Source organism: Eriocheir sinensis, chromosome 44, assembly GCF_024679095.1.
Source record: "Eriocheir sinensis breed Jianghai 21 chromosome 44, ASM2467909v1, whole genome shotgun sequence".
Taxonomy (NCBI): Eukaryota; Metazoa; Arthropoda; class Malacostraca; order Decapoda; family Varunidae; genus Eriocheir; species Eriocheir sinensis.
In genome coordinates, this window is record NC_066552.1 from 7,968,116 (window position 1) to 7,990,324 (window position 22,209).

The window sequence follows — 22,209 nt, forward strand, 5'->3', positions numbered from 1 at the left end:
TTTACGACGATTATAACCTTGATTTTAACCCTCCAGAAACAAAGACTCGACCATCATTTACGACGATTATAACCTTGATTTTAACCCTCCAGAAACAAAGACTTGACCATCATTTACGACGATTATAACCTTGATTTTAACCCTCCAGAAACAAAGACTTGACCAGCATTTACGACGATTATAACCTTGATTTTAACCCTCCAGAAACAAAGACTTGACCAGCATTCACTCAGGTCTTTCAGCAGCTCGGCCTTCACCCTCCTCACAAGATTTTAGTGCAACGGGAACACGCATGACACAATTATGTTCTCCACGTTAATACTGAAAATTCTTGAGCCACTGAAAGACGAGGCGGTAGCTACATTAATAACCTCACATGAATCACTAGGACCAATAAATGCGTCACAGTAACCAAGGGAATAGAAAGCTTAAACTCTAGAATATTGGACGTTAACACAAACCAAACTTTACTCACTTGAGGTCAGGGTAGACAAGGAGATTCACTACGCGCCTCTAATATTGCCCCCACGAGAATAATAGCCCCCCCCCGGTTAGAGGTTAAGTTATACAAAGTTAGGTTGGGGTAGTTATATATGCTCCCCCAACCCAAATACCCCGATTTCCCACGGGTCCCCCAAGATCGTTAGGGGAAGTGGATTAGGCCTTTTCTCTTTACTTTTAAGTACTTGCGCCTTCATATTATGGTTGAGGGACATGTATTTCGTCCCTTAACTATAATATGGAGGCGTAATATCGTATTTTGGAGGCGCGGAGTCAATCTCCACAGTTACCGAGGTCAGCTGTTGGCCCTTGTTTCCTTCCTCCCTATGGCACTGTCCCTTCACGAGTCGGTAAGCTAGACGGGAAGCAGGGACGCACTGATCACCTCTGACTCGCCTACTTCCTGCACTGGTGACTCCCCTTGGCCGTCTGTCCTCCCAGCGCCATACTGACACTCGTTCGAAACAGTATGGAACAGTGATATGAATGCCATGGCTTATTTCATTGCGTTATTCCCTCAAGTTTCTCATTACTGTGGGTGTTTAAAGTCTAATGTTGCTGAACCCTAAACGTAATATTGTTGGGCTGAAAGCTTAGCCAGTAGGGAATTATAATGCACTCACGTCCATAACTCGAGGCAAAGTCTCCTTCTTGTCTCGAGGCGTCACAAACCAGGGCTGCCAACATGAGGACCAGGAACACCAAGGATTGCCAACATGAAGACCGCATTACTTCAGTTTATATATTTCTCTTATAAAATACAAGATAAATATGTTGTAATATAATAGTTGATAATGTAATAGTAAATAAAGCTATAAATAAATCATGAACGAGATCAACTAAAATACTGAATGCAGTCTTTCAAGTCTTGCACGTAGATCTCCCTCAGGCCTCCACGCCTCGGCATCCACTGCCATCCAGAGGAAACTAATGCGATGTAACGACCAAGTGAATATATATAATAATAATTACCAAACTTGAACATACGAATAAAGACTCCAACAACTTACTGAACACTTTTTTACACTGAACAATTAAAAACTAACACGGCAGATCGTAAGTGAATACTGAGTGATGTTAACAAGTGGAAAGTGTAGCTTTGAAAGTGATCCCTGTAACCCGTTGCTTTGATTCAACTGTGTGTGTGAGCTGTAACAAAACACTTGCACCTTGTAAAGCACTGTGAGGTGTAAACTATAATTCACAGATAAGAATTATTAACATTGCATAAATCATTTAATTACCTGTCCATTAAATCTTCTCTTATAAAAATTGAACATTCACATTTTGAGCATAAAAGTGTAAAAGTGAAAAAGACTAGATAACAAATGCACCTGCCACCCGTGCACAGCCAAGGCCTACCGCTACACCTGTGCTCCCGGGAAGGAATACTGGTAACGGTGACGCTGCCGCCCCTCGCGGCAACATTCAAACATGAATGTGTACATACACACTGCTTTCATGCTGTTAGTGTCTAAAAAATCAAGTTAGTGGCCTCTACAAACTCTTAATAAGTAGAAAAAGAGTAATATTTGGTATAATAAACTGAACTATACTTATAATGTATAATGGGGGTTGTAATTGTAAGATCCTTGAATCACATGGATAAAAGTCAAAATTGTAACATGTAGATTTTGTGAACAACAAAAAAATAATGACTTGATAATAAGTAATATCACAAGTGTTGTGTTGCTTTCAGTACCATAATGCCAATGATATAATTTATTTTCAGGCTAATTCTTGAAGTCCTTCAAGGAACTTTTCTTCAGTATGTGGCTAAAATAGTTATGCAACATACAAATTAAGTCGGGACCTGTTCTCATCAGTAAATAATACTGAAAATGTGTATCACAATTCAACTTCTCCATGGTTGATTGGTTGACTGAATGAATGGTTGAAGACTTTCTTCCATGGATGCAGCAAGATCAACCATTTGGTAGACAAGTGACAAGAGCTACTAGGAGCAGGAGGTAAAATGTTTGTCCCTTTAGTGATTGGTCTTTACACAGGAACTACCACAGTCAGTAAGTCTGGTCCCTACCGCCGCCCAGGATAGCACCATAGGATTCCTACATGCTGCAACTGTCAATTACAACACATTATAACCATCCCCCTCTACAGCCACACCACCAAGCAGACCTGCAACGCCCCAGCCATCAGGCAGCTCCGGTAAGGCATCAAAAGACACAGCCTCTTCATCTTGTCGATCCAGATGACACAACTGCCTGGCTGGTGAGATGTGTTTGAGTACACACACACACACACACACACACACACATATGCAACTACACATGTGCTAGATTAACGACTCAACAGACTCCCCTGCAAAGAAAAAACAAGCATTAGTACTACTCTGATGAAAAAAATGTAAATGTCTTATTTTCAACGCACGAGTGATTTTTGGGTAAATGTCCAGAGAGTTGCCCATCTCACCGCGGTACTTCTCACCCTAACCATGGGTTAGATCTCATAATTCTATGCATTTTGAACCCCATATATACGCCTCGCAAATTGATAGAATCGCTGCTAGCGATTTTTGAAAAGTTAGTGAGTTTTTTGCGGCCGCCTCGGGGCGTCACGGGGGGGGGGACTGGGATACTTTGTTCCCCCGCCTCCAAAATACGATATTACGCCTCCATATTGTACTTAAGGGACGAAATACATGTCCCTTAACCATAATATGAAGGCGGAAAAACTTAAAAGTAGACAAAAAGTGGTAAAGGTGGTGAACAGGCATATTATACATACGCGCGATGTGTTTACATGGCGACGCCATTGCGATGTGAGCAGCGTTGCCAACGATCCGGTTAGCTGTGGTACGCTAGGTTAGCGATGGAACGCTTAGTTAGCAATTAGCCCACGCATGTGAGACAGGTCCACCACGCGTGGTTATTTTTTTTTAGAACACGCACCTTTACCCAAAGGCTTTTGTGAAGGTTTGGGCCGGGTATAGTATTAGGTAACGGTGCGTGTTCTAAAAAAAAAAATAACCACGCGAGGTGGACCTGGTCTCACATGCGTGAACTATCTAACATCGCTAACATTACCACTAACGTCTTGATTTCTCATTTTAATTTCTTTCCCATCTTTTTAATTTTCTCTATCACTGTACACAATTTGACATATGTATGGCCTAAACACCCTTCTGCCTAATCTGTGTACTGTGTGCCTGTCCCCTGCAAAACTTATAGTGCACAGAAATTGCTGATGTATGTTTGAAAACTTGTCAAGTAATTATACACAGACTGTTATTCTACATCTTTATGAGCAATTACCAAAGTCTCTTAGATTTCCTTGAACAGTAAAAAGTGAGATGAATATATACCTGGTGTGTTTCCTTGAGCACCTTCAGGGTCAAGGTGAGTATGGCCCAATGCTTTGGCTCTCTGCATTGGATTGTATACAATGATTATGTCAGTGTTATTACATAAGCAGTGAAGAATGCAAGCCTATGGACTACTGGCTACTGCTTGCTGCTACTGTTACTGTTACTTTACCTCTGTACAAAAATTATTCTTTAAAAATGCTGCAATATGGTTATGAAGCAAGAATACTATGATGTCATTAAAAAAAGTTCTTTGAAAAGCATTAATAAAATTACTGCATAATAATGAAGGCAGGCAAGACTTAAATTGCAAATAACATTTCTCTGACTAAAAAAATATCCATGGCCAATCTTAATTTCATGCATAAGCACTAAAAATGAAGTTATTCTGCTAAACATTCCCTTTTTCTATCCTGACATGCAAAACACCTTAAGTAATTCATGCCATGATGGTCAGAGAATCAAAGTAGGAGCAAAATTTTTAAAATACCAAAACTCTGTAGGTGATGTTGCATGCCCACACAGAGTGACGGCTGAAGGTCAAGAAAAGTAATCTCAAGATGAATGAAGGGCACTGGATGATGAGTTTACATTATGATTCAACCCCGGGCAGCAAGTTGTGGTTTGATTACTTTGAAAGAATGAAAGACAACACAGAGCATGAAAACATAAGGCTAATTTGTTAGAGACAGCTTCAGATGCATGCACACAACTATGCATCAGGGTTAGAGACCAAGCCAAGAATAAACAGCACCAGGACTGTCTTTGTGAGCAATATCCAAGCCAGTCAAAGCAAACTCAGCACACTCATACCTTCATAATCATTGAAGTGGTGTATAGTTGGGCCACTGTCTGCTGGATGAACTGAAGGACAGAAAACAAACATGTACTAACTTTAATCAGGGCTATATGTTGTATTTTAACCCAGTAGCAGCGGGGATCATGTTTCTTAATGGTCCCTCTAAGTGAGAAAAATTAGAAAAAATCATCTCTCACACAAACCATTTCATAATATATATCAAAGCATTTGTAATCAGTTTATGCATCATCTATTTTGGGGGGGTTATATCATGGCACAAATTTGGCCCGTCGCTGCTACACGGTAAAGCCACAAATTTGGCCCGTCGCTGCTACACGGTAAAGCCACAAATTTGGCCCGTCGCTGCAACACGGTAAAGCCACAAATTTGGCCCGTCGCTGCTACCGGGTTAATAATGTTGCTGTAACCTTTACTGTATTGCAGATCCAGTTTAAAATGAAAGAAAAAAACACCTTAAGACTTTCAAAATTGAGCTTCTTGAATAATGTGCAATGACTCTATAAAAAAAATTGACAAAAATAATATATTAGACCTGCATAACTGACTGAAGAACCAACCTCATCCCAGATAAAATGTAGCCTTTGAGGTAGAGGTTTGAGGCTCCTGAATCCCTTCCTCATATGCAGCTTGGCAGGAAAAAGTAACCAGTCACGGAGGAAAGACAAACAGTACAGCAGAAAGCTAGTTACACCCACCACCTGCTGCTTGACACACACACACTGCTCATCCACTCTATTGATCCTTTTTAGTGGTGGTTTCTCCCTGATGCCATTTCCTTCAATCTTTTCTCATACACTCTTCACAAACTCACCAATATTCATTCTTGTGACATGTCTAAACCATCTCAGAGTGCCGTGCTTTACCCTTTAACCAACCCACAATGTACTCCACTTGCTGTCACATCAGTATTAGATTTCTCACACACAACCTTCTTACTTTCTCCACACCATCTTGACACACCACTTGCTCCAATTACATAGTTCATTTAAACTGCATGTATTCATAATTGCTTTGCAACATCCTACTTTAATGTCTTATGGAAATCTAAACACAAAATGTCTAACTAAAATTGATTAATCAATATTATGCTGATGGAAAATGCTAATAGTTTTAGATAATGTACAAAGAGTGTCCTATATTTTCAGGAGACAGTTCATACCTTTGTTGTCAGAGAACACAAAGGAGGAGGCTCTCTGGGTGAGGCCGTGAGGCTCCTTTGGCGTCTGTGGCCGGGGTGAGGCGGCGTTGTGAGAGTCTTGTCTGCCCGGCCTGTAGTCACCTGTGGATAAAGAAGCATCAAGACTAAAGATCAAACATGCTGGCAAAGACAGAGTAGCTCTTCAGTTAAAGTTAAACACTCCATTTTCCAAAACTGTTCCAACAGAGAATAAGAGGATAAATTTCGGCAACAAAGTCAGACAATATTATACAAAAAAGTGGACATGAAACCAAACAAATGTTGCAAATGAACAAGAGGCGGCTGTGCCAGTCCCCACACTCACCTCGCCGCACTTTCTCAGTCAGCTGCAGGAGGAAAGCTCGGTCACGCAGCTCAAGCTCCAGCTGGTGGCGCAGGATCTTGATCATCTCAGCCCGGCCCTCGGCCATGGACTTGGCGCAGTACACCAGGATGCTGCGGGGCAAAGGTTTGTCTGTGTCACTATGTCTCTTACTGGCTGCCACTGTCACATTTTACTTCACCTTGTTCCCATGTATGCAGTGATGTATTACTTTATATTTTATTGTTTCCATCAACTGTATTGTATTGTCTGTAGATATGTATGTATGTGAATAAATATGTATCTGGTCCCTACATCCATTGTCACTATTTTTCCACAAACTTTTACAAATGACCTATTTCAATGAACAAATGATCCATAAAGCAATCTGACTAATGAAAGCAAACACATTTAACAAGCAAACCTTACATCAGCACAATGAGGATGCCGGCCACAACGCCCGGCCGGAAGAGCCACGACACGATCATCAGAATCGTCTCCTCGTCGCTGTCTATCACCTCCCAGAAGTAGTCCACGTAGTTCTTGTAGCCTTGGAATGGACCACAGCCCAAGGACGTCTTGCCCCTGAAAGATAGAAAAAATGTTACATAAATGAAAACAAGTGAAGGGACGTGTGAAGTAAATCTAATAAAAGTGGTTTTCTACTCTGAATTCCTTCCTTAAAACTTAAAACTTTATTAATTTATTACCTCTTAATTTATCTACTCCATAGCATGAATAATTTTTATTACTATTACAGGCTGTCAGATGCTCTCCATTCTACCTTTCAGTATGAGTATGATTACATTTTTATATTGTTACTTTTTGGTATAGTGACACCATGAACCATAGGAGCAGTTCACTTTAGCATCTTAAGACAAGTAAGGGTGGTGAAGGAATGATGCCACATGCTTACTTGAGCAGGACGAAGAGGTAGCCAAAGAAGGAGAGGATGAGGGAGACCAGCGTGAGGACCAGGTACACCGTCTCTGCCTGCGCGGCACGCCACGGGTTGTTGTCTGGGTTCATGCAGCGCAGCAGAATGAACTGGAGCAAACATTTGACAGAGCAACTCAATCAGTACACATCTCACAACTCCGTAAACAAAAACTTTCTCTATTTCGCTCTTCTCACCATATGCCACACCATCTTAAAAGTATTTCATTCCATTCAACATCTGTAACTGACTCCAATACTGCTGATACCTCCTGAATGGCTTTCTAATTGGTTCCTGATAATATTAAAGAATTGTTGGGTACAAGTTGTTGTTTTCTTCCCTCAATGAGAGCACAAACCTTCTGTATGTAGAACATGATGAGGATCTTGATGACGACAATGACGGGGGTCAGCGGGCAGAAGAAGAGGCCGCTCCACAGCAGCGTCTGGTTGTAGATGAGGTGGACGGCGTAGCGGCCAATGTTGAACTCCCTGAGGGAACACACATAACACAACGTCAGTGTTGGTCATAATCCTGCTTTTTGTTATGCACAATTCTTTCTAACACAGTCACAGCACTTAAGATGGAGGAAGAAAAAAGATATGTACATTTAAATGGAAAAAAAATCTATATTCTTCAATGACACTGATCTATTTCTTATACTGAAAAACTGCACCACACAAAATTTTTAATCCCATTAATATATACATGTAGGAGACATGCGGCTTACATGGCGGTCCTCTCGCTGATGAGGGAGAGGATGAAGGTCCCGAGGTGCATCACCAGGCCGATGAGGAAGTCCATGATCAGGAGACGGTAAAACTCCTGCCCCAGCAACGTCTCCCAACACTCATCACGCTCCTGCTGGGCGTGTTTGTTCAGCTCAGTGAAACATCAACTTATAACTGAATGGCATCTTACATTACATGCAGCTGATTAACTTTCCACAATGGCCAGTCCACCCACCACCATTATAAATAATCCCATATCCTGTAGCCATTATTAAGAGAGTTTTGAGACCCACCTTAACCTCCTTCTCTTCCTCACTGTCCGATTCTGAAGATGATGTTTCAGTGGAGACAGGCTGGTCTTCCTCAGTTTCAAAGACTGCTGTGGCCTGCACATACCATGTTCCAACAAGCACCCCAAGCACTGTCAACTCCAGCAAGATGGTTCTACAAAGAAAAATATTTTATAGGTAAAAGTGCAGGATTGTCAGTGACGTGATTAGTTTTATTTTTTGCTTGTATTCCAATGGTCTTTTGTGTCATAACATATCCAAAAACAACGGTGATGAGAGGAAGTAAACATGAATCTGAGTCTCTAGTCAAGAAAGAATTCTTTGACCTGAATTAATTTTGTCAGTTTTCCCAAGAAAACTTTCATTAATCATTCTTTAAGAGAAGATGAATTGCTGGAGGGTTTTACCACCCAGAATGAAGACAAATTAATATGTCTGTCTGTGCGTGTGATCGTGTTTGACATAGCTACCTGACAATGGTGACGTAGAGTCTGGTGCGAGGTGTCTTGTACCCCTCAAGGTTCACCACTTGTGTGAACACCAACGGAATGATCAGGATGACACACGTCACAATCAGCGGGTACAGCAGCAGACCCAGGGAGGAATCCTGCAACACACAGAGAACACATACATTAAGAAAGCATTATCAGTGAGGTGGCACATGATGCAGTATTGTTACATACAATCAAAAACACATTCAATACATCATCTTACTTCTCTGTTCTCTGGTACCTTTCCTCCTACTTCCAGTGCTGCTTCCATTGCAATCTAAGTTATTTCATCATTTGTTTCCCCTGTATCTCCTTCAATCTCTCATCAAGTTGGCTCAAGAAAAAGGGGAAGGTGGAAGAAAAGATTGTGTACTAAACAGAAGGAACAGTGGAAGAAACGGAGAAACCCGAGAAATAACTCACATTATCACGTAGAAAGTCCAGGTCCAGCATGGCGTAGGTGGCCCATCCCAGGAGAGCCAGCAAACCCAGCACCAGCGTCCAGAAGACCACCTTCACCAGCCACCCCAGCAGCCTCCCTCGCCACTCCTCCTCCTGCTCCTCACTCAGGTACTCTTGAAGGATCTCCTGCAGAAAGGGGATGCCTTCAAAAAAAAGGACTGAACCTGATCTTATATGATTCAGTTTAGATGAATACTTATTACATTATGTGCAACTTTTCATGTGTTCTTGAACTTCAGAAACGTATCTCACAATATGATAATGATAATAAGAATGAAAGGTAAGATAGTAAGGGAAGGTCTTGTTGCATAGGGAATCATCAGTATAAGCATCATCGATTAATCAAATTTCAGTGTCAAGGGACGGAATCTAAAACATTCTGAAGATAATGATGGAGAGCATCCACACCTTGAGTTCATTGAAGATACTCTTGTGCTTGATGTTCGCCGCCTTCTTCTCGGTGATGCTGAAGTCCCAGGAGGAGAACACCTTCCGCACAAAGCTGGCAGACATGTCGTGCTCTATGTCTATGTCGTTGTTCTTGTACAGCACAATGACCCTGGCGAGACAAGAAGACATCCAGGAGTGTGAGCATCATTGTTCACTCATAATGTAAAAGCTATATTGTCTATAAGAGTCCCTGTTAGTGTCAGCCTTGTGATCCAAAATTAAAGTTAAATTGCATTATTTATGAAAAAAACAAAAAAGATCATTTTATGGAATGTCTGTGAGGTCACCATGAGCAGATGGCACATGACTTGATTACCTCTTCAGGATAAACACTTCCAAAACTTTCAAGGCGTCACAAGGAAAAGCAGACAATGAACTGGATGTGAAAATTTTTCCCGATTCTTTGATAATTTTTGAAGCAGTAGTCACAACACTCAATAGACTCTGATGGTCACAATATAACCATTGCACAAAACTACACAACCATTGACTACTTCACCTTAGTTCCTGAAACACACCTGCGAAGGATGACCACGAGGTAGACTATGAAGAGCACAAAGATGACCAGGAAGTAGGCCTTGGGCATGCTGTAGTAGCTGTGCCCATTCACCGAGATGCTGCTGCAGGAGTACGTGCCATAGTACAGCTCCGTGGTGTCAAACCAGCCCTGGAACATGATCAATGACATCACTGGTGTACAGAAAATAATATTGCAATATTTTCAAACGTAAAAGTAAACAGAGCATCCTCAGATGAAAAAGGGACATAACATTCACTTATAAAAAAAAGAAACCATGGAGTAATGAAAAAAGATGCAATATATATGCATATTTTAACAACAACAAAAACAAATCCCGAATTATCTCTTGGTTTGTGTTGCAAGAGGTTTCAAGGGAAAATGCTTATCAGGGATTATGATGCCAAGAATCTTGGTCTTGACAGATAGCACACTAATGGCAAGTTTGCATCATAGATGTACAACACAACAAGTGAGACTCAAGCTTGGCATACACAATAACCTAAACAAATGTGTTTCCTAATGATAAATACATATATTTCCTTCTGGGATTCTATTTAACTAAAATATTTACATTGATTTACTCTCATCTATAATTACTAAAAAAGTTTACCACTTTCTGAAAATTAATCAAGATTCATGTATAAATAATTGTCCTCTACATAACACAAGTGTTTAAATCAACACTAAGAAAGTACAGAGAGGAGCACAATGAGAGAGAAAAGGTTACAATGAATGCATTGTCAAAACTACATCTGCTTGGGAAAATGCACATGCCAGTTTGTAGGATCTATACTGACATACAATGACAATTCAAAAGACAATGAAAGAAAAATCTAATTTCAAGGACATAATCAAGAAGTGACAAAGAAATGTTTGCAGCGAGAAAGTGATGATGGAGACGCCAGGACTCAGGAAAGCCTCAGGTAGGGTTAGTTTTTGTGTCCAGGCGACAGGTGAGGGTGCGCTAGCCAACACGTGAGGTGCAAACAATGGTTTCCTTGCATATCTTACCATCAACACTGTCCCTCTTCCTTGGAGAGATGCAAAAGGTAATAACACTTGTAAGATTATGCTCACTACAGAAAATAATCAAATACAACAGGAATAATATCTTCCTACATGATGTGCGGCACATTGCCTTATCATGATGAAATTCTACCAACCCCTCCCTTCCATTATACTATTACAAGTTGGCCAATAGATTGTTTTCAGTTTTGCTCTTAAGCCACAAAAGCAATTGGACCCAAAATATGCAACACAGCATGCACGCTATCACTAGGATGCTAGGATGGAAAACTACGTAACTAATTCAAAGGAAGATGAAGATCTGTAGGAAAATCATAAATATATTTCAGTAGGAAAAAATACATAAAGCACATCACTTAAAATTCACAAAGAGCAACAGAAGTGTTAAAGAAAAACCTTCCATTAGTGAATGATAATAATGTTTAAGTGACGGCTTTTGCTTGGCTTACAGTACTGAGGGATAAGCAACAAAATGGGTATGTATATAAAAAGAATATAGAGCCACTGATATATGGAGTCTAAAAACCCTCCCCAACTACCCTACTCATTGCAGGAAATGGGATGACAATGATGATGATGACGATGATGATAACTGATGAAAATGATGATGACCAATTTTTTCACATGTAACACAAACACAATCAAATGAACGAAGAGAGAAACTTACGGCTCCTGTCAGCCAGTCGAGGCCCCCAAAGTCCTTGCTGATCAGCTGACTCTGGTTGCAGCTGCTGGCCGAGCTGTCTCGCAGAACAGGTTCCCACGTGGCTGCGTAGAGGTTGGTGGAGGGCGGCCAGTCACTTACCCTCAAGGCAGCTGGTGTTGGCACTGCAGGTCACCAAAGAGAATCAGGCTCCCTCATTACTTTTATTTTCATGTTTTTGTAAATTGAGGGTCACATCTTCATAGTTTTTTCTTGGAATTAGTACAGAGTTCAACTTTTTAACCTAGTATAGATTTGGACAAATGGCAAGAAAGTGTGAGAAACATATTTTTTCACTCGAATATTTAGAATTGTAACGTTTCATCAATTCTCATTAGTGGAACAATAAACTGTGTGTGGCCACGGCTTACCAGTGCTCCTCCTAGTGGCTGGCACTCACCGTTTGGTGTTGTTGTAAGTGGGCTTGTGGTCGCCCCCAAGCCTGGTGAGGACTCCTGTGGCGAGTGTGTCCGAGCCAACAGTTGGGGAGTTAACAGAAACCCACAGCTGAGGGAAACCTTGTGTGAGTTTTCATTTCTGCTTTTGATAAGTCACCTTTACAACTAATCAACAGAATTGCTTTGTATTATGAATACTTTAAAGGAAACAATTACATATTACCATCATATGAGAAATCTCTATTTACTCTTTGTACATTTTGACATCTTAATGATTATTTAACATGACACAGCTACTTCTCCTTTTCAGATTAAGCCACTTCAGTATCACTCACACAAGGATGGCGATGGCCAGGTTAAGAAGGAAGAGGTAGCGAAGGAACCTGAAGTACGAGCCCACGCCTGTGCCAAAGGTGCCCTCAATCTTCTTGAGCTCCTTGTGCCACAGACTGTAGTCATGGAAGGTGTCTTGGATTGACTGCTTCACCTACAAACCAGGAGGGAAAGGTGTGAGCTATGAATACATTAAGGAGTTTTCTTATCTCTTGTATGAATATTTTTTTCTATTCCACTCTCTTTTCCAATAGCACCAGTACATCAGATTCACCATAAAACATGATTAAAGATTCCCCAGACTCAGAAAAAATACATAAAAAAAAAAGTTGGAGCTGCAAAAGATATTAAACTTCCTCAGCAAGCTTATTTCTCAACATTTATATCCTGAGCCACAGCACGCATGACCCACAGCACCCCAGCACACACACCTTGTACCACTGCATGCTGACGGTGTACTTGTAACTCTGGAAGCTGGAGATGGGCTGCATGTGGCCTCGGGACGTCCGCCGTGCTGTCAGTCGTCTCCTGATCTCTTTCTTTATCCAGAGGGGCTTGATCAGGTCCCTCAGTGCCTCTCTGTTAAAAGGTAAAGATGGGGGCATACACTACAACTGACAAAAGGGGAGAGAGAAAAAAGAAGCCATCTTGATTTTACCTTTCTGGACGTTGACAGATAACAACAGGTAATAGAAAAGGAATGTGCATCACAAAAAAACAAATGCCCATTCAACTGTACCTAACTGTCACCCAACACACCTCCTTCTCATACTCTGTGATGATCTCTATCCATACACTACTTCAACACAGCTTCTTATGATCTACCATCCTCATTATCCATAACACACTTCACGATCCTGCCATTCACATACTCCTTCTCATTATCTCCCCGTCACATTATCTCTAACACATATCCTGATCCTTCTATCCACACACCACCCTCATGATCTCCCCCATCCACATTTATCTTTAACAGGTGGAGGCAGTGGCTGACTGGTTACCATGCGGTCGTTGCGTCCAAGAGGATGCAGGTTTGTGTCCCACCCGCCGCCACAAGCTGGGAATTTTCAGTCACCACAGAGTGGCCTAGGACTACCCACATGCTGTCCTGAAGACCATCTATCAACCCAGACTTTACAGTATGCGCGGAAAGTGCTGTCGTCAAGGCGCCAACGACAATTCTTTTTGCATTAAGTGAAAGAGGCTCACAGCTACCTTCCCGGGATCACAAGATTTCTGACGCTTTTGCATCACTAACTGACAACCCTCTACGCTCTCCGGGGAGCAGGCGCCAGTGTTGACGGTCACCGATAGTAGCTGCTCAGCTGCCATTTAGAGAGGTTGTACAATCGTCTGGCATGCCAGACGCAGGCTAACAGCGCTGTCATTTTGCTTCCTTCCACCCTCTCAGTATGCCTAAAATGACTACAAGCAGGGATAAACGGAAGGAGGTGTTCACTTTATATAAGGCTGGTCATGATCTCCCATTTATTTCCTGTCAAACTGGTGTTGGGCTGAGAACAACACAGCGGCTGGTGCAGCGTTTCAAGAACGTCGGAGAGGCTACTGCACTGGCACCCCTTCCCAAGTGTGGCAAGCCTCGTAAGACTACTTCTAGGACCCGTGCACTTATCTCTAGACAGGTTGCTAAGGAACCAAGGCTGACAGCACGAGGAATCAAAGAAAAGAACCCACAATTACTGGAACATGTATCTCAAAGGAGCGTACAGCAGCTGCTGCATGATAACCTCGGCTACAAATGTTACCGCGCCCGCAAGAAACCCCTGTTAACTGCACAGCAAAAGGAGAAGAGAGTAAAATTTTGCAAGAAATACCTAGCCTGGAGTGAGGAGGAATGGAAGACAGTGCTGTGGAGTGATGAAGCAACCTTCACTGTGACTGGAACACCGTCATCACAAGTGTACCGCAAGCAGGCACCGACCCCTTGGACCCCAAGTACACGTCAAAGTTTGTGAAGCACCCAGCTTCACTCATGGTGTGGGGCTGTTTCACTTACTATGGAGTTGGTGAATTAGTTATTCTTCCTGCTAATGTTAGGGTAAACCAACACAACTATTTAGAGCTATTAAGTGATGTCCTGTGCCATTCGTTCGAAAAAACAAAAGTAAGAATATTTATGCAGGATTCTGCTCCTGCACATGTAGCAAAATCTGTGAAGCAGTGGTGGGCTGATTGTGACATTCCCTTCATCAGTGATTGGCCTGGAAATAGCCCAGATATTAACCCCATAGAAAACTTACGGGGATACATGAAGAGACACCTGCGTGGTATGGACAAGTCATCAGTGCCGAAACTTGAGGCTGCAATCAAGCAACTGTGGGCCAGTTTTTCACTCACCTACCTGCAAAACCTTGCAACCAGTCTCCCCAAACGTCTTGAGGATATTGTAAAAAGGAAGGGCAATGCAAATAAATATTAACTGGTCCAATGATACGTATTTGTTTATCCACCATTCCCCCAGAAAGTCATAATCAATGTTTTATTTAGGCGGCGACAACACTTTCCGTGCATACTGTAGATTCTCTCTCTAAAAAAGAGGATCGAAGATGAGCTACGGGGGAGGGCATCATGAGCCAAGCAAGATGGCACCACGATAAACACTTGCTTGTGCCATAACAGGTTAGGGCCAACCATCAGGCCCTACCAAGATAGCCTACCAGCACCTTAGGCTGAAATGTAAAAGAAAAGAAAAAAGAAAAAAAAAGAAAGAAAAGAAATAAATATATAAATAAAATAAAAATCCTGATCCTTTCATCCACACACTACTACTTCTCACCTTCTCATGATTTCCCCGTCCACATTATCAGACATGAGCCTCTCGTCACCCTCCATGGCCTCAGCAATCTCATCCACTGCCTCCTCCTCGGTGTTGGGCCCCTCCCCACGCCTGCGCCGCGCCATGACAGTGTTGTACCAGGCGGACGGCCGACATTCCCTCCCGTGGTGGAACACATGGCTGCTCAGAAGCTCACCTGGAGACACACAACACGGAAATTGTCACCACAACCGAGCCCTTTAGAATCACAGGGCAACGTGTGTTAATTATTGTTAAGATCTGGTTCTTCTTTTTGTCCTTTGAGTTACTGTTCTGTAATGCAACTCTGGACCCTGCTAGATAATGATAATGCCTCAAATCACACCCCACAAGGTAGGAGACACTCGACTGAACCTCTTGATGACAGACTCTCTACATTGGTTGTGATAGCATTTGTGACATTGGTATTCTAGAATGCTCATTTACTGTCATTACATTCATTATCATTACTATGAAAGGTTCAATTTCCTGTGTAAGTGGGGTATGAAATATAAAAAGGGTTATTAGATGGATTTAACAAACATTTTCACAGTCATAAATGAATACAAGAAAATAAAGTAACATGAAAAGAGCTTCAGAATGTAAATGCTCACAGTGTTTCTAAACAAAATCAAGCACATCTCTTGGACCTAAAGGAACAAATATCATACCAATATTTTCTTGTGCTGTGAAATGGACTCTTCTCTCCCTTGGAGGGTTATAATAGAGCATTTCAAAGCTCTCAGCTGCTGGTATTGCCATCTTATCTTATTTTCATTCACACAGATCAATAGAAGTCTCCTCTACCTACACCCTACACTGTAAAGTGATACAATATCACCAAATCACTTCAATCTTTTACCAGGTGTGCCAACAGACTGGGCCTGACTGGCTGCCAGCGGTAAACACAGCAGAGAGACATCTGGCTTCCTGTTGTGTCATATCCTGTATAGTTGGTGTGTGGCTGACTTACTGCCATCACTTCACCTGCACGCCTTGGAGAGAGAGAGAGGGAGAGGGGAGGACGAGACTGCTAACATACTGACTAAGAAGGACAGTGAGAATTCATCAACATAACCAAAAGAAGAGTGGTGCAGAACAAGATATCAAAGGCTAGAAAAATTGTAACTCCTTAAAAAAGGTAAGAGGCGTTATGTTAGAGGGGATAAAGATAAGAGAATATTCATCCTTTAACAAGTACCAATAAACTTGATCATGGAACTGTTTCCTAAGAAGCTGCAAATAAAAATAAAAAAACATATGATAACCTGAGAAAGAAAATAGGGCACAATACTAAAGCCTATAATAAGTGAGGCAAGCTGAGCCCCTCACCTCCACAGCGCGAGGGCAGGGTGTACTGCACTCTGCGTTCCCGGCCACCATAGGAGTGGTATTTGTCCGAGTCCTGCCGTCTCCTCTCCCTCAGGTGCACGTCTGTCTGGGCGCGGCGGAGGTTGACGGAGTGTGCAAAGTCCTCCTCACTGGAACTTCCTTGTACTCCATTAACTGTTAATAAAAAGTGAGGCAGTATTTGGAAAAGGGGAAAATATCAAGTTATTTACTACCGGTATGCATTTACACGACAAAGATGAATGCACAAACTTAGTAAATGTCAAAAAATACATATTTAATAAAAATGGGCACTGTTTCTAATTAAATATTATCATTCAAGAAAAAATAATAAACTACTGTATATGATGAAAACAAACTCAAAACTCACAGTTGGTGTATAATGGTTGTTTACAATCTTGAAACTAACATTACACAGGCATACTTATTGTTGGTGGCACACAACCAACTCCAATCACAATGCTCAGACACTTACGAGAGTTCAGGGGAATTCCTTCAAAGTTGACGGAGTGTGCGCTGGACGCCATGTCTGCGTCTTCTGTTGAAAAAATAATGTTTAAATCTTGAGAAATTGCTATCAATACACAATAACTCATTCTGTATTACTGATGCTATTCTTTTTGAGAGGAAAGAAGAGGAGAGAAATGACTAACACATATTGCCTGGTTTAGTTTGCTTACTTGAATGTTTTCCAAATTGTACATTCTTATCTGGCCTCGCCCGGCACCTGCCTATCAGTACTCAGGTATTATGACAGATTTAACATAAGTGCCTGTGCAGCAACACTATAAGGAGCCTCAATCTAACAAGCTGCTTATCACCACTTAAGTGAACAAACACCAACCATCTACCTGCAGGCCGAGTCCATCACAGCCAGACTGATTACTGACTGATTGATGGCCTGACTGATATCAACTTGCAAGAGATTATAGTATTAAGCAAAAGCAATTAACCAAGGATAAGATAACATGTGCAGCTCAGTAGACAATTACTTACAGTTCATAATGTTGGCACACACATGCATAAATGAGTACAACTTCAGAATAACACCCGCTTCATGATGGCAGACCCGACGGCTACCATACCCCTACCATCACTGTCACTGGACGAAAAGTTATTCCCACTGATTTAACTACTCACCCAAATCTTAGAAATGAGTCACTTATGATGGAAACAGTTACTAAGGCTTGATCACACGTCAAAATCAATCTGAATAAAATGTTAACTTGTGGGAGTAATGTGGGTGTAATTCTAGAGTTATACTGAGATATGATCGTTGGTTTAGGGTAGCAGTCTTAAGTAATGCCAATGAAAGAGAGAAAAAAGCAGCAATCATGAAGAAACGCCCAACAAAAGAAGGAAGTCGCAATATTTAAGAAGTTTTTGGGGTGTAATTCTAGAGTTATACCGAAATACGAACATTGGTTTAGGGTAGCAGTCTTAAGTAATGCCTGTGAAAGAGATAAGAATGTACCAATCATGAAGAAATGCCCAAGAGAAAAAGGAAGTCACAATATTTAAGAAGTTTTTGGGGTGTAATTCTAGAGTTATACCGAAATATGAACATTGGTTTAGGGTAGCAGTCTTAAGTAATGCCTGTGAAAGAGATAAGAAAGTAGCAATCATGAAGAAACGCCCAACAGAAAAAGGAAGTCACAATCCTTAAGAAATTTTGTGGGCGTAATTCTAGAGTTATACTGAAATATGAACATTGGTTTAGGGTAGCAACCTTAAGTAATGCCTGTGAAAGCGAGAAGAAAGTAGCAATCATGAAGAAACGCCCAACAAAAGAAGGAAGTCGCAATATTTAAGAAGTTTTTGGGGTGTAATTCTAGAGTTATACCGAAATACGAACACTGGTTTAGGGTAGCAGTCTTAAGTAATGCCTGTGAAAGCGAGAAGAAAGTAGCAATCATGAAGTAATGCCCAACAAAAGAAGGAAGTCGCAATATTTAAGAAATTTTTGGGGTGTAATTCTAAAGTTATACTGAATTACGAACATTGGTTTAGGGTAGCAACCTTAAGTAATGCCAATGAAGAAAAAGCAGCAAGCATGAAAAAAAACAATATTTAAGAAGTTTTTGGGGTGTAATTCTAGAGTTATACTGAAATACGAACACTGGTTTAGGGTAGCAGTCTTAAGTAATGCCTGTGAAAGCGAGAAGAAAGTAGCAATCATGAAGTAATGCCCAAGAGAAAAAGGAAGTTGCAATCGTTTAGAAATTTTGTGGGTGTAATTCTAGAGTTATACTGAATTACGAACACTGGTTTAGGGTAGCAGTCTTAAGTAATGCCTATGAAAGAGATAAGAAAGTACCAATCATGAATATTTAAGAAGTTTTTGGGGTGTAATTCTAGAGTTATACCGAAATACGAACATTGGTTTAGGGTAGCAGTCTTAAGCAATGCCTATGAAAGATATAAGAAAGTAGCAATCATGAAGAAATGCCCAACAGAAAAAGGAAGTCACAATCCCTAAGAAATTTTGAGGGTGTAATTCAAGAGTTATACTAAAATATGAACATTGGTTTCAAAGAAGGAAGTGTGATATTATTTAAGAAGTTTTTGGGGTGTAATTCTAGAGTTATACTGAAATATGAACACTGGTTTAGGGTAGCAGTCTTAAGTAATGCCTATGAAAGAGATAAGAAAGTACCAATCATGAAGAAACACCCAAGAAAAAAGAGTCACAATCTAAATTTTGTACATTGGTTTAGGGTAGCAGTCTTAGCAAATGCCTATGAAAGAGATGAAGAGTATCAAGGAAGTCACAATATTTAAGAAGTTTTTGGGTGTAATTCTCTAGAGTTGAAAGGTGTAATTCTAGAGTTATACTAAAATATGAACATTGGTTTAGGGTAGCAACCTAAGTAATGCCTGTAAAGTAGCAATCATGAAGAAAGCAAAGAAAAGTTTTGGGGTGTAATTCTAAAGTTATACCGAAATATGAACACAGGTTTAGGGGAGCAACCTTAAATAATGCCTGTGAAAGAGAGAAAAAAGCAGCAATCATGAAGAAACGCCCAACAAAAGAAGGAAGTCACAATATTTAAGAAGTTTTTGGGGTGTAATTCTAGAGTTATACTAAAATATGAACATTGGTTTAGGGTAGCAACCTTAAATAATGCCTGTGAAAGAGATAAGAAAGTACCAATCATGAAGAAATGCCCGACTGAAAAAGGAAGTCACAATCCTTAAGAAATTTTGTGGGTGTAATTCTAGAGTTATACTGAGATATGAACATTGGTTTAGGGTAGCAACCTTAAGTAATGCCTATGAAAGCGAGAAGAAAGTACCAATCATGAAGAAACGCCCAACAAAAGAAGGAAGTCACAATATTTAAGAAGTTTTTGGGGTAATTAGAATTCTATGTTATGGAAAAACACAGGTTTAGGGTAGCAGTCTTAAGTAATGCCAATGAAAGCGAGAAGAAAGCAGCAATCATGAAAATATTTAGAAGTTTTTTTGTAATTCTCTTCTTTATTTATAGAACATTGGTTTAGGGTAGCAGTCTTAAGTAATGCCTGTGAAAGAGATAAGAATGTACCAATCATGAAGTAATGCCCAAGAGAAAAAGGAAGTCACAATATTTAAGAAGTTTTTGGGGTGTAATTCTAGAGTTATGTAATGCCAATGAAAGAGAGAAAAAAGCAGCAATCATGAAGAAACGCCCAACAAAAGAAGGAAGTCGCAATATTTAAGAAGTTTTTGGGGTGTAATTCTAAAGTTATACTAAAATATGAAGATTGGTTTAGGGTAGCAACCTTAAGTAATGCCTGTGAAAGCGAGAAGAAAGTAGCAATCATGAAGAAATGCCCAACAGAAAAAGGAAGTCACAATATTTAAGAAGTTTTTGGGGTGTAATTCTAGAGTTATACCGAAATACGAACATTGGTTTAGGGGAGCAGTCTTAAGTAATGCCTGTGAAAGCGAGAAGAAAGTACCAATCATGAAGAAATGCCCAACAGAAAAAGGAAGTCGCAATCCTTAAGAAATTTTGTGGGTGTAATTCTAGAGTTATACTGAGATATGAAGACAACGCAAATCTAATACACAGCACAGAAGAAAAAAAACAGAACACGAATAATACAAGACAGGAACAGCACAAGAACAAAACAAGAACAATACATGAACAATACAAGAAAAAAACAGGAACAATATGAGAACAAAACAGGAACACTATGAGAACAAAACAGGAACAATAAAAGAACAAAACAGGAACAATAAAAGAACAAAACAGGAACAGTAAAAGAACAACACAAGAACAGGAACAATACGAGAACAAAACAGGAACAATACGAGAACAAAACAGGAACAAAACAGGAACAATACACAAATAAAACACGATTACAAGAACAAAACAGGAACAAAACAAGTAACACACACACACCTTCAACAGCACCAGTTCTTCGTTATCACAGCACCCACAGCACACAGCTTCCTCCAGGGCCACTACATTGCTTCCTTAGACCCCACAGCACCCATAACAGCACTGAAGAAGGCACTGAGGGAGGAGGAGGTGAAGGAGGCGTGTCACAAAGGGAGGAGCTGCTGCTGTTGTGGTTGCCTCCTCTTCTTCCTCTTCCTCCCTAACGGTGTAATATCTCGCCTCACTGATAACTAATAACTGATAACCAAAATCCCAGTGACGTTGCTCTTATCTTTATATCAGTAGTCTTGCTCTCATTCCTTCCCTCGTACTCTTTCCCCTCTTTTCCTTCCTCTCTTCCTTTCCTCGATTTCTCCTCATCCCCCCTATCCCTTCCCTCCCACCTCCTCCCCTCTTCTCTTCCTTCTTTCCCCCCTCATCCTCCCCTCTTACTTCCCTCCCTGCTTTCCTTCCTTCCCTCCTACTCCCCTCTTCCTCCTCCTTCTCCCCTCTTCCTTCTACATCCCTCCTCCCTGCTTTCCTTCCTTCCCTCCTACTCCCCTCTTTCTTCCCTCCCTCCTCCCTGCTTTCCTTCCTTCCCTCCTACTCCCTCTTCCTTCCTCCTCCTCCCTGCTTTCCTTCCTTCCTCCTTCTCCTCTTCCTTCCCTCCTCCTCCTGCTTTCCTTCCTTCCTCCTACTCCCTCTTCCTTCCCTCCCTCCTCCCTGCTTTCCTTCTTTCTCTCCTACTCCCCTTTTAATTCCTTTCCTTCCTCTTCCTTCTTCCTCCTTTCCTTCCTCTTCCTTCTCCTTCCTTCCCCTCTTTCCTTCTTCCTCTCCTTTCCTTCCTTCCTTCTTCCTCTCCTTTCCTTCCCCCCTCTTCCTTCTTCCCTCTCCTTTCCGTCCCCCCTCTTCCTTCTTCCCTCTCCTTTCCTTCCCCCCTCTTCCTTCTTCCCTCCCTCCTAGTCCCCTACTCCCCTCTTCCTTCCCTCCTCCTCCTTCCCTCTCCTACCCTCCCTCCTCCTCCTCCAGTCAAGGGTTTTCAAGAATTTCTGACGCACCAATAAGACCCGGACTGATCTCTCACACCCACAGGGGATAAGGAAGAGAATGCATGACTTAAGTTAAAGATAAGGGCAAGGTTATAGGTTTCCACTGATATTACTTTTGCTACTATGGGAAGGCAGTGAAT

General features: G+C 41.2%; 1 protein-coding gene across 4 annotated transcripts; it reads right to left on the reverse strand.

Moving 5' to 3' along the window:
• Nucleotides 1-1,229: 1,229 nt before the first annotated feature.
• On the reverse strand, nt 1,230-21,347 carry LOC126980396 (transmembrane channel-like protein 5). Of its 4 annotated transcripts, none has more exons than XM_050830286.1 (22): nt 21,042-21,346; nt 17,127-17,189; nt 16,634-16,807; nt 15,284-15,479; nt 12,918-13,065; nt 12,489-12,640; nt 12,156-12,262; nt 11,720-11,880; nt 10,025-10,173; nt 9,465-9,615; nt 9,018-9,182; nt 8,574-8,710; nt 8,107-8,257; nt 7,813-7,946; nt 7,441-7,573; nt 7,062-7,192; nt 6,575-6,730; nt 6,149-6,279; nt 5,806-5,925; nt 4,640-4,690; nt 3,827-3,887; nt 1,230-2,823 (listed from the first exon to the last, which is right to left on the reverse strand). In XM_050830286.1, exons 2-21 carry the CDS (start codon nt 17,176-17,178, stop codon nt 3,856-3,858), a joined length of 2,631 nt encoding a protein of 876 aa, XP_050686243.1. In that variant the 5' UTR covers nt 17,179-17,189; nt 21,042-21,346; the 3' UTR covers nt 1,230-2,823; nt 3,827-3,855. The 4 variants fall into 4 exon arrangements, with proteins under 4 accessions (XP_050686243.1, XP_050686244.1, XP_050686245.1 ...); XM_050830287.1 differs by having other exon boundaries at nt 7,813-7,943; nt 21,042-21,342; XM_050830288.1 differs by lacking the exon at nt 3,827-3,887 and having other exon boundaries at nt 21,042-21,347.
• Between the last annotated feature and the right edge of the window lie 862 nt (nt 21,348-22,209).

Bases quoted from the DNA above. Each gene is read 5' to 3' on its own strand.
- LOC126980396 (XM_050830286.1), bottom strand. From the start codon at position 17,178: ATGGCGTCCAGCGCACACTCCGTCAACTTTGAAGGAATTCCCCTGAAC. The intron at 8,258-8,573 runs GTAGCTATGTCA...TTTTCTTTGTAG, and splicing joins CTCTACGTCACCATTGTCAG to AACCATCTTGCTGGAGTTGA. The intron at 7,574-7,812 runs GTAAGCCGCATG...GTGTTCCCTCAG, and splicing joins ATCAGCGAGAGGACCGCCAT to GGAGTTCAACATTGGCCGCT.